Source organism: Eptesicus fuscus, chromosome 10 (assembly GCF_027574615.1).
Source record: "Eptesicus fuscus isolate TK198812 chromosome 10, DD_ASM_mEF_20220401, whole genome shotgun sequence".
Classification (NCBI taxonomy): Eukaryota; Metazoa; Chordata; class Mammalia; order Chiroptera; family Vespertilionidae; genus Eptesicus; species Eptesicus fuscus.
This window is the reverse complement of record NC_072482.1, coordinates 8,921,567-8,933,744: the sequence shown is the minus strand read 5'-3', so window position 1 is coordinate 8,933,744 and position 12,178 is coordinate 8,921,567. Positions and strand designations below refer to the sequence as shown.

The 12,178-nt window shown below is 37.5% G+C and overlaps 1 protein-coding gene across 1 annotated transcript in view; it reads right to left on the bottom strand.

Annotated features, from left to right (window-relative positions):
- Positions 1 to 12,178, bottom strand: part of DNAH8 (dynein axonemal heavy chain 8) — a 265,691-nt gene that overhangs the window by 142,147 nt on the left and 111,366 nt on the right. The window contains exons 34-40 of the mRNA XM_028161183.2: positions 11,795 to 12,035; positions 6,239 to 6,438; positions 5,103 to 5,256; positions 3,554 to 3,717; positions 1,818 to 1,920; positions 525 to 629; positions 8 to 169 (exon numbers count right to left, since the gene is read on the bottom strand). Coding sequence (XP_028016984.2) covers positions 8 to 169; positions 525 to 629; positions 1,818 to 1,920; positions 3,554 to 3,717; positions 5,103 to 5,256; positions 6,239 to 6,438; positions 11,795 to 12,035 — 1,129 coding nt within the window. The remainder of the gene's footprint in view (positions 1 to 7; positions 170 to 524; positions 630 to 1,817; positions 1,921 to 3,553; positions 3,718 to 5,102; positions 5,257 to 6,238; positions 6,439 to 11,794; positions 12,036 to 12,178) is intronic.

Genomic DNA, 12,178 nt, shown 5'->3' with positions numbered 1-12,178 from the left:
TTCTCACCTGCGCTGGAAAGTGACTGAGGAAAGGTAAGAGTTGAAATCCTGAATCACTGATTTGATAGAACCCAGATCGAATTATATTATGTAATGATGACATCTGCATTTTTAACAAGTCCAGAAGCCAAATCTCTACGGGACCTTTGGCCATAACAGGACTGTCCAACTAAAAAATAGATTATAAATATATTACAGATTGGTAATAATTTGGTGTTTTTACAATCGTCACAAGTTAACCTGACAAATCATTGTTCCTTAACGCAAAACAAATAGTTCTATATTTTACACAAAATATTTAAAACATGAGTAAAATCAACTAATACTATAGGTGGAAGGAACGATAAAGATCATCTGGTCTAAAACTTTCGTTTTATACATGATGAAATGAGTCCCGAAGAAGTTAGCTGAGTTGTCCACACTAGTGTGTAACCCGGGGCTTCAGAACTGGAGCCCAGGCCCACCCCCTTTTCATTAGAGAATTGCATTCCCCAAATAACAAAAGTGTAACCAAGTTAAATTACAATAATTTTTTCTCCTTCTCTTGATATGACAGCCAGGATCCGATCGTAATCTTTTGCATGAAATGTCACTTCATTTATGTTGTCAGATACTGCAGGGAGGTGTGGCTGTAAGAAGCACAAGACAAAGCAAAAACATCATACATGAGCCTAAACACAAAAGCTGCTGAGATGTTTTTAAGAGCCTTAATATTTTTAATCTTTGTAAAATATCAAGAATTCACTTCATTGTTTCAAGAAGAAAAAGAGAGCCGAAACCGGTTTGGCTCAGTGGATAGAGCATCGGCCTGCGGACTCAAGGGTCCCGGGTTCGATTCTGGTCAAGGGCATGCACCTTGGTTGCGGGCACATCCCCAGTAGGGGGTGTGCAAGAGGCAGCTGATCGATGTTTCTCTCTCATCGATGTTTCTAACTCTATCCCTCTCTCTTCCTCTCTGTAAAAAATCAACAAAATATATATATTTTTAAAAATATAAATAAATTAAAAAAGAAGAAAAAGAGAAAGAAAAGAACCCTTGACTGACTTGGGGGCCCACGTTTCAAAGCCAGCCCCACAGAACGTGTGCTTGAGTCCTTGGAATGATTGTCTCTTTCCTCCGGAGGGACCGAACCGTACAGTCCCTCCCCAGCTCAGACTGCCTTCTCTCTTGGTTCCACCTCTGTCTTACGCAGCAGCTTTTGCTTCTCTCTCTTTTCTCATCCCCACAGCTTTCTGGAAACCAACAGGTATTATTAGCGGCTTCCCAGACTCCCAAACCAGAACTGCCCTGGGATGCCTCCCACTCCCAGTTCTCTGTATCTTCCTCCTGGAAGTATTGCCCTGGGAAATGGCTAAAAGCATTTGCAAAGCATTCTGGATGGGAAAAAAAAAAAAAAAAGACAAATCGAAACCACCAGCTCTATTTGATCTAAGAATATTTAGACTAAAAATGCTCATAATAATGAGTTACATTTAGTGAGCACGTAATGTATGCCAGATACTTTTCATTGCATTATCTCGCGTAATCCTTATGGCAAGCCTATGAGGTGGAGCCATTAATTTCCTGATTGTACAGACGAGAAAACTAAGGTGCAGGAAAATTAAGAAGCTGGCCAAGGTCGTCCAACTGGTGAGTGACCCTTGCCTTAGGTAGATGCTCCAAATATACAGAAAAATGGACATTTTATAATCAGCATAATTTTAATGCTCTTTTTCCTGCCTCCACTTTTAAAGTGTTAACTTCATTTTTATTGCCCATTATGCATGCTGTGGGGTGGTGAGGGGGGGGATTTAAGTGATAGATACTTAGGTTATACCTGTATGGTATGGGAATCACTGGCTTGTCCAAGAATTTCCAGGAGAACTGGATCGGATACAAAGAAGAATCTTGGAAATAGTAATCGTTTCTTCTCCAAATACCTTTAAATAAAGTCATGTTACCAAATGATATGTTTCTGAGTTATTTATTTTTAGCCAAGACATGATCACCAAACGTTATCAATAAGATAACAGCAAACACCTAGAGTCATTGCCATTTGCCTCTGAAATGTTTTCTTAGAACCAAAGCCCATGCTACACCATGGACGTCACTTGGGAAAACGAGGGAAAACAAGAAAGGGGTCCATCTTTTTGTTCACCACTTTATAATGTTCTTTACTATCCCTAAATGAGTGAGATCATGTGGTATTTTTCTTTCATTGACTGGCTTATTTCACTTAGCATAATGTTCTCCAATTCCATCCAGGTTGCTGCAAATGATGAGAATTCCTTCTTTTTTATGGCAAAAAGATAGATACAGAGACAGTAAAGCATCAAACAGACTTTCAAAGTACAGGGGGAAAGTTTGGGAAAGGTGGGGGAGTTATGAAATCAAACGAAGGACTTGTATGCATGCATATAAGCATAAACAATGGACGCAAAACTCTGGGGGGGGGAGGTCATGTGTGGGTGTGGGGTGGGGGGTAATAGTAAGATATGTACACATATAATACCTCAATAAAAATATTAAAAAAAAAAAAAAAAAAAAAAAAACAAGAAAGGGAACCAGAGCAAGCCTGCCAATCTACCCATCATCTTCTCTCTCCTCAAGAGCGCTCCTGAGACCTAAGAGTATTGTGAACCTCGCAGTATGATGTAACCCAGCGTGAACGTAGCTCATCCACAAACCAGCACATTCTGAGTGAAAGGGGGGACAATGAACCATTAAGCTAAGGCAGCAGCATAAACTTAGATGAAGCAGGATATATGTCCACCCCGTTTCACAGAGAGCCTGAGAATGAGCTGCTTTATAAGAAAATTACCCATGAATTTGTCTGGTTAATTGTTTTAGTGCACATCTCTACTCCATGCCTGTTGGGCTGAATGGAAGCTCCCTCCCCTCCAAAAAAGACAGGTCCTCATCCTGTTCCTTGGAATCTGTGAATGTGACCTTATTTGGAAAGAGGATTTTTGCAGGTGTGCTGAAGTTAAGGCTATCAAGAAGAGATCATCCTGGATTATCCAGATAAGCTCTAAATCCAAGAAGTGTCCTCATAAGAGAAATACAGGAAGAAAAACAAAATGAATGCAGAGACAGATTGGAATTCTGTAGCCACAAGGCAGGGAACTAACTCCTAGAGCCACCAGAAACTGGGAAAACAAAGAAAGACTCTCCTTTGGGGCCTTCAAAATTGCTGACACCTGATTTCATCGAGAACTGTGAGAAAATGGGTTTCTGTTGTGGTGATTTGTTACCGCAATCCTACAAAACTAATACTATGCCTTCACTCACCCACCCCCAAGTTGAAGGTGTCTTCTTTTGCAGAAAAGTTAAATTTATGTGAAATGTTAAATTACTATTACCCCTCCCACCATCACTACCAAACCGGAAATACAGGGTGTCCCCCAAAAATGTATATACACTGCAACAGCAGATAGCTCAATTTTGAAAAGGAAATGTATTTTAATAAACACTGCCTTTATAATTATTCAAAGTGTGTGGGGGGACACCCTATATATAACTTGTTTGGGATAAAACACCAGCACGTATAAAACATTTAAAAATTAAACTTACCCTGTAAGTGACTTCTGACATACTTCCAGCTGTTCGTGTAAATGAGGTAACAGTTGCCCCATGGTTTCATCGCCCACACAGCAACTGATCACATTGGGGTTCTCATGAGCGCGCTGCATTATCTTGACCCACGACTTGTCAATATTCTGGAAACGCTTTGCTTCCTAAAAACAAATCCACAGTCAGTAAAAATCAGCATTTGGAAACTTGAATAAAGCCAACTATTCACTTTGGAATTTCCTCCAGTTCTTCAAACCAGCCTCTATTAGTCTCAGGCTACATAATTTAAAGGGGCAATTCTTTTTCATTTGAATTAATTCTGAACAACAAAAACCCAAGTGATAACACTGTTTATTGAAATACTGCTTCATCACAACAGAGTTGATTACTTGTTTCCTCCTTTTAATACGTTTTTTCAAAGTACCACGTGATTGTTTTGCAAAGCTATCAACTTCAAGCTCAAATCTAGTCTTTCAGCGCTCCTGGTGTTCTGGTTTGATAAGAAAACTGAAAAAGTGTGAAAATAATTTGATCTCAGGATCCTTGGAAGAATTACAGCTCAATAATGCCCAGGAAAAAGAAGGAAGAAACAGTAAAAACCCAAAACAAAGCTTCATTTACATTTTTGGCAAATGAAATTTTTCTGTTTACGATGGATGGATGGCAGTAAGCTTTGCATTCAATTGTGAGAATACCTCTAGAAATTGGCATAATCTTGCCTATTTTAAAACTTTTAAGTGCATTTTTTAGAATGCAACTTTCTGATTAAAAAAGAGAAGATTTGTGATTTTAAAATGTGTTAGGTAATGAATAAAATCTGTCATTTTCAAAACTCTTTTTTTCCTTGATTTTAATCTGTATAGATCCTGTTTACAGATGTGGAAATTCAGGAAAAGCAGGCTTGATTTTATAAAAGGGAAGTTACCTTCGCAGTATATAGAGCTATTAGTGAGTTATTGGCATTTATTTAAAAGCTGTTTTAACAATTTTGTTACATGCTTCTAATGCGAAATTTCATTGCCTCCTGGTATATTTTAAACTACCATGAGTCAACTTACTGACAGTTAATTGCACTTACAGAATACAGATTAATTTTAATTCTACTCTCAGTGGGATAGGATATTAATTCTTGGAAGAGATGAACTGCTATAATTTAACAGTACCATACTTGAACGTACCTCACATCCTCAAACAACCTGGAGAGTTTTCACTGTTTGAAAATATGTGAATTTCTTCTTTCTACTCATGTAAATCAAAGGTCATTTAAAAAAAATAGTTTTGTAAAGGACCAGATTGTAAATAGTACAAGCTTTGCAGGCCATATAGTCTCTGTTATAAATACTCAACCCTGCTTTTGTAATGCTAAAGCCTGTAAACAGAACTTAAACAAATGGACATGTCTGTGTTCCAATAAAACTTTATTTACAAAAACAGGCAAGTGAGCCATAGTTTGCCAGCTCCAGGTGAATAACCAAGCCATGACTTTCACAGAGACACATAGACAACACACACCAAATTATTCTAGCAGAGTTACAAAATCCACATTTACCTGAGGCAGCTGTTTGGCAATATCTCCACCTACAAACACAGCTTCAAGATAAACCCACAGGTTCTGGACTACTAGCCACTCTTCAATTATGTCTGAGGAAGTGGACAATTTAAACACCCAGTTCTGTATATTTTTTTTAAATGGAGCATTATATCTAAAAAGAGTTGGAAAATATTGCATTTCAATGATGATTGAGACAGTAGTATGGCCTAACAAAGTAAATTATAGGAGAAACATTCCTTCGGAAAATGGTAGGCCTATAGGGCAATACAATCCTTAACGGCCATTTGTAAGCTTCCCGCCACAGGAGGACAAAGACCAGGAAAAACTTGCTGGACCAGGAATCATAGCATCTAAGGAGGTGAAACTGTCCTAAAGACACCTGGTCACACATCCGCATTCCAAGCCCACCAGCTCAGGCCCCAGACCCACAGAGGACCCAGCACAGATGTAGCCACGCTCCACCATAAAAAAGTGCAAAGTGGTAAGCGCCAAGCCCCTAATAGTATATTCCTTTCATGTGTGGCCAGCATGCTTTTCCTGGGACATTGGATGAATATTTGAGCAGGCTTAGCCAAGGAGGGCAATGATGACAAATCAGAAAAATGAAAGAGAAAGAAAATAAGTGAAGAAATCATCTCAGTGGGGAATCAAGATGTTCAAGAGACAAGCTGATGCTCAGCCAGCCGGCATGGCTCAGTGGTTGAGCATTGACTTATGAACCAGGAAGTCACAGTTCAATTCCCGGTCAGGGCATATGTCTGGGTTGTGGGCTCTATTCCCAGTGTAGGGCGTGCAGGAGGCAGCTAATCAGTGATTCTCTCTCTCCCTCTCCCTTCCTCTCTGAAATCAATTGAGAGAGAGAGAGAGAGAGAGAGAGAGAGAGAGATAAACTGCTAATTTGAGGGAGAATAATTGTGGGGACCATCAGAAAAAATAGGAAGGGGAAATGGGTATCATGAAAGGGAGATGGAGGCCATGGTTATTAAGGAGGGAAAGTAGTTCATGGAGGGACAGATAAGAGTCAGCACTCTGGGTCAGAATATCATATTATGCTGCAACTGCAAAACTGGGCTTTTTATAACCCCAATTACCAAAATAAAATTATAAAAATTAACCCCAAAGTATAAAATTACCTGTTGCTTAGTAAGGAACCTAAGACCATTAAACTGTCCTCCATCAAGGTGATAATTTCTGCTGACTCACTTCCTTTGAGCAGAAGCTCTCCCTTTCCCTTAAACGCTGCAAAACTCAGGTTCTGGTTGGTCCAATTGTCAACAACCTGAGCCAGCTTGGCTTCAATATCCTTCTCCTTAATGGCAGATATGCAAATGTCCTTCAGAGGGAAATCGAAGAATGCGTCACAACATTTTCCTTTACAAATTAAGTGCACTGTAATGGACCTAGCCTGGACCTAGAAGTCATTTAGTCATTTTATGGCCAAGAAACCCGAGGCTCAAGATCATTGTGTTACAAGTTCAAAGTAGAAACTTTGGAGACTCTGACTACTAATTATTTTACTTTACCACATACATGAAATAATGAAACTTAAATCATCATTTTTCTTGATTATATTTTAACTGGATTTTTTTGGCCAAAATTGAGATAATCACAGCTGCTCTATCTCAGCAGTTTGCTATGAGAAAAAAGAATATATGTGAGAGTCTTGTGAACTCTTTAAAGTAACATATAAACATTGCTATATTCCTGCCTTTTCAGGCCCCAATATGAACATCTCATTTGCTTAAAAGTCAATTCTATTTTTATCTGATGGATTTTCCTGTTTTTCTGGGTATTTAGCTGAAAAACACCATGATGGACCTAGAGGGTATTCTGCTAAGTGAAATAAGTCAGAGAAAGACAAATACAATATGGTTTCACTAGTATGTGGAATCTAAAAACAAACAAACAAACAAAAAAAGATCAAACAAGACAAAAATAGACTCACAGAAACAGAGACCAAAAGAATTGTTGCTAAAGGCGAGGGGATGGGAAAATGGGTAAAAAAGGTGAAAGGGAATATAGTCAAAAATATTGTGATAAATTTGCATGGTGGATGATTACTAGAATTAGTGGGGTACTCGTATTGTAAGGTATAAAAATGTTGTGTCACTATTTTGTACACTGACACTAATGTAACTAATGTAATACTGTACACCGACTATAAAGAAATACACTGAGTGGCCACATTATTATGATCTCTGAATGCATAATAATCTGGAATTCGTGCATGGGTGGGGTCCGGCCAGCCTGTCCAGGGGGAGGGGACATGGGCGGTTGGCTGGCCTGCCTGCTAGTCGAACTCCTGGTCAAGGGGACAATGTGCATATTAGCCTTTTATTATATTGGATATACACTGAGTGGCCAGATTATTATGTGTTCAGAGATCATAATAATCTGGCCACTCAGTGTAAATGCAACAGAGTATACATTCTTCTCAAGTGCACATGAAACGTTCTACAGGACAAATCACAGAAAACAAGTTCTAATAAGTTTAAAAAGACTGAAATCATGTCAGGCACCTTTTCTGACTATAATGCATGAAACTAGAAATTAATGGCAAGAAAAAATGGGAAGAATCACAAATATGTAGAGATTAAACAACACACTACTGAACAACCAATGGATCAAAGAAGAAATCAAAAGAAAAAATCAAAATATACCTTGAGTAAATTGAAAATGAAAATACAACATACCAAAAGTTGTGGATGCAGTAAAAGCAGTTCTAAGAGGGAAGTTCATAACAACAATTGCTTACATTAAGAAACAAGAGTGATCTCAAATTAACAACATAACTTTAAACTTCAAGGAAGTAGAAAAAGAAGAACAAACAAAGCCCAAAGTTAGAAGAAAGAAAATAACAAAGATCAGAGGGGAAATAAATGAAATAGATACTAAAAAGACAATAGAAAAAATAAAGGATAATAAGAGCTGGCATTTGAAAAGATCAACAAAATAGACAAACCTAATTTAGCCAGACTCACCAAGAAATAAAGGTAACTTGAATACATAAAATCAGACATGAAAGAGGACACGTTACAACTGATACAACTGAGTGAATTGTGAACGGTTACACACGTTACACACGTTACAACTGAGTGAATTGTGAAGGGTTATATATGAGACTACTATGAACAACTGCATAAACATAAATTGGACAGTCTAGAACAAATGAGTAAGTTCCTAGAGAATCACTTACAAAGACTTACGTATGAGGAAAGACAACATCTGAACAGGCCAATTACTAGTAAAGAGATTCAATCAGTTATCAAAAACCTCCCAAAAAACAAAAGTCCAGGACCGGATGGCTTCACTGGTGAATTCTACCAAACATTGAAAGAAGAATTAACACCGATCATCTCAAAGTCCTCAAAAAAATAGCAGAGGAGGGAACACTTCCAAACTGATTTTATGAGCCCAGCATTACCCTGATAACACCACATAAGAAAATTACAGGCCAATAACCCTGATAAATGTAGATGCAAAATCTTCAACAAAATATTAGCACACCAAAATCAACAACACATGAAAAGGATCATACACCATGACGAAGTGGGATTTATTCCAAGGATACAAGAATGTTTCAATATCCACACCTCAATCAATAAATTAGAAACATCATATGATCATCTCAATAGATACAGAAAAAGCATTTGAAAAATTTCAACATCTACTCATGATAATACCTCTTAATAGAGAGGGAATAGAAGGAAAGTACCGAAACATAGTAAAGGCCACATAATTGACAAACCCACAACTAACATTCGCAGTGGTGAAAGGCTGAAAGCTTTTCTCTAAGGTCAGGAACAAGACAAAAGATAACACTTTTTTTCAACATAGGACTGAGAGTCTTAGCCGAATCAGTTAGACAAGTAAGAAATAAAGGCATCCAAATTGGAAGGGAAGAAGTAAAATTGTCTCTTTTTGCAGGTGACATGATCTTATATACAGAAAACCCTAAAGATTCCACACAAAAAAACTGTTAGAACTAATCAAAGAATTCAGTCAAGTTTCACAATACAAAATTAGTTGCATTTCTATACACTATTAAAAAAGAAATTAAGAAAAAAAACCTATCAAAAAAAACAAACAAATTAAGAAAACAATTCTATTTACAATTGCATCAAAAACAATAAATTAATAGAGATAAAAGACCTCTACGATGAAAAATATAAGATGTTGAAAGAAGAAATTGAAGAAGAAATAAGTAAATAGACTATCCATGCTCATGGATTAGAAGAATTAATGTAGTTAAAATGCCCACACTACCTACAGATTTCAATGCAATCCCTATCAAAATTCCAATGCCTTCTTTTACAGAAATAGAACGAACAATCCAAATATTTATACAAAACCATATAAATCCCTATATAGCCAAGGCAATCTTGAGGAGGAAAAACAAACCCGGATGCATCATGTTTCATTATTTCAAACTATATTACAGAGCTATAGAAATCAAAACAGTATAGTATGGGCATAAAAACAGAAACACAGATCAATAGAACAGAATATAGAGCCAAGAAATAAAACCATGTGTATATGGTCTATTAATTTATGACAAAGGAGCCAGGAATATACAATAGGGAAAGGACAGTCACTTTAATAAATGGTCTTAGGAATACTGAACAGCCGCATGCAAAAAAAAATGAAACTGGACCACCATTTTACACCATACACAAAAATTAACTCAAAATGGATTAAAGACTTGAACTTAAGACCTGAAACCATAAAATTCCTAGAAGACAATATAGGTGGTAAGATCCTTGACAGCGGTCTTGGCAGTGATTTTTTTGGATCTGACTCTAAAAGCCAAGACAACAAAAGCTAACATAAAGAAGTGGAACTACATCAAACTAAAAAGTTTCTTCACAGCAAAGAATACCATCCACAAAATGAGAAATCAACTTACTGAACGGGAGAAAATATTTATAAATCATAAATCTGATTTAAGGGCTGAATATCCAAAATATATAAAGAACTCATATACCTGAATAGCAAAATAAAACAGCAACCACAATTTGATTAGGAAAATGGGCAGAGGATCTGAATAGACACTCCAAGAACACATACACATGTAAAGGTGCTCAACATCACAGGTAATCGGGGAAACGCAAATCAAAACCACAACGAGATATCACCGCATACCTGTTAGAATGGCTCTCATCACAAATACAAGAAATTGTAACTAAAAGGGAATCCTTGTGCACTGTTTGTGGAAATAAAAATTTGTGCAGCTACAATGGAAACAGTATGGAGGTTCTTCAAAAAATTTAAAATAGAACTACCATTGATCCAGTAATTCTACTTCTGGGTATTTATCTGAAGGAAATGAAGACTCTAACTAAAAAATATATCTGCATTCCACGTTCACTGCAGCGTTGTTTACAATAGCCAAGGCATAGAAACAACCTAAGTGTCCATGGGTGAATGAATGGATAAAAAATGTATGGGTATTATTCATCCATAAAAAGGAGAGAAATCCTGACATTTGTGACAATATAGATGGACCTTGAGGGCATTATGCTAAGTGAAATAAGTCAGACAGATCAAGGAACAAATTGGTGAGGGCGACAGGGGAGAGTGAAATGGATGAAGGTGATCAAAGGTACAAACTTCCAGTTACAAAATAAGTAAGTCCTGGGGGTATAATGTACAGCATGTTGACTGACTATATATATATAAAAGCCTAAGCAACCATTACAACTGAACAACAAGAACGACCGGTTGACCAGTCGCTATGATGTGCACTGACCACCAGGGAGCAGACACTCAATGCAGGAGCTGCTCCCTGGTGGTCAGTGCGCTCCCACAGGGGGAGTGCCGCTCAGCCAGAAGCCGGGCTCATGGCTGGAGAGCACAGCTGCTGCGGCTGGAGCCTTTCCCAACTCCGAGGCAGCGCTACTGATGCAGCGGGCCAGGATGAGAGCAAGCGGCCCGGCACTGGCCTGGGCTCCTCCCTGGCTGCCTGCCACTTGGTGCACTGCTATATCCCCCAAGGGGTCCCAAATTGTGAGGGGGTGCAGGCCAAGCTGAGGGAACCCTCCCCCCCCCCCCGGGCATGAATCTGTGCACCAAGCCTCTAGTTAATAGTACTCTATTATATATTTGAAAGTTGCTAAGAAGTAGATCTTAAAAGTTCTTATCACAAGAAAAAATATTGTATCTATGTGTGATGACCATTTTGCAATATATCCATGAGTCATTATGTTGTACACCTAAAACTAATATAATATTAAATGTCAAATTACATCTCAGTTTAAAATAAGATACCATGCAAACACTAAGCATAAAACAAACCAAAAAAAAGAACCAATTAAAAATCTTAGAAGAGGAAAATATAATATTTTAAGTAGTTAATAGACAGAGGGAAAAATTAGAATTAGAAATCTGGAAAGTGTTCTGAGGAATTCACCAAGTACACAATACAGAAATAAACATATTTTAAATGGAAGTGTAGTTAAGACATAAAGGAGGACAGACTGAGGAGCTTCAAAACTAACATATTTCAAATAATCGTATTATCTCCCTAAGTTACAGCATTATTTTGCAAAACCAAGAGATGTTCAAGATCATCCCAAATTTTGAGGGTGCTTTATATGGGGTAATTAATATACCCTCGAATAAAATGTGTATAATTTTCATAAAAGAAAAATGAGATATTCTTTAATGAACCATCTTATAATTTTATGTACCTCAATGTCATCCTTATTTTTAAGGAGTGGTGCTTCCATAATATTTCTAAGACAAAAAGAATCAGATTCCACATCAAATGGGGTTCCAGTTAACTCAGAGATTCGATCCCAGTGCCTCTGCTTCATTGCCTTATTGGTCATCATTTCTAGTAGAGGACACGACTCACTGAAATCATCAATTCTTTTTTTCAGATCCAAAAAAGCCTGCCAATCTTTAAGTCCTTTTGGAAGTTTACGACACCTTTCAGAAAAAAAGAAAAAATATTTCATCTACACATTTCTTTGAAGAAGGTGTTATGTATTTACAGCAATATAACAGAGGATAAACTCACTTGTGATATACCTACAGGACCCTGAGAATATAAGCACTATAAAAATATAAGT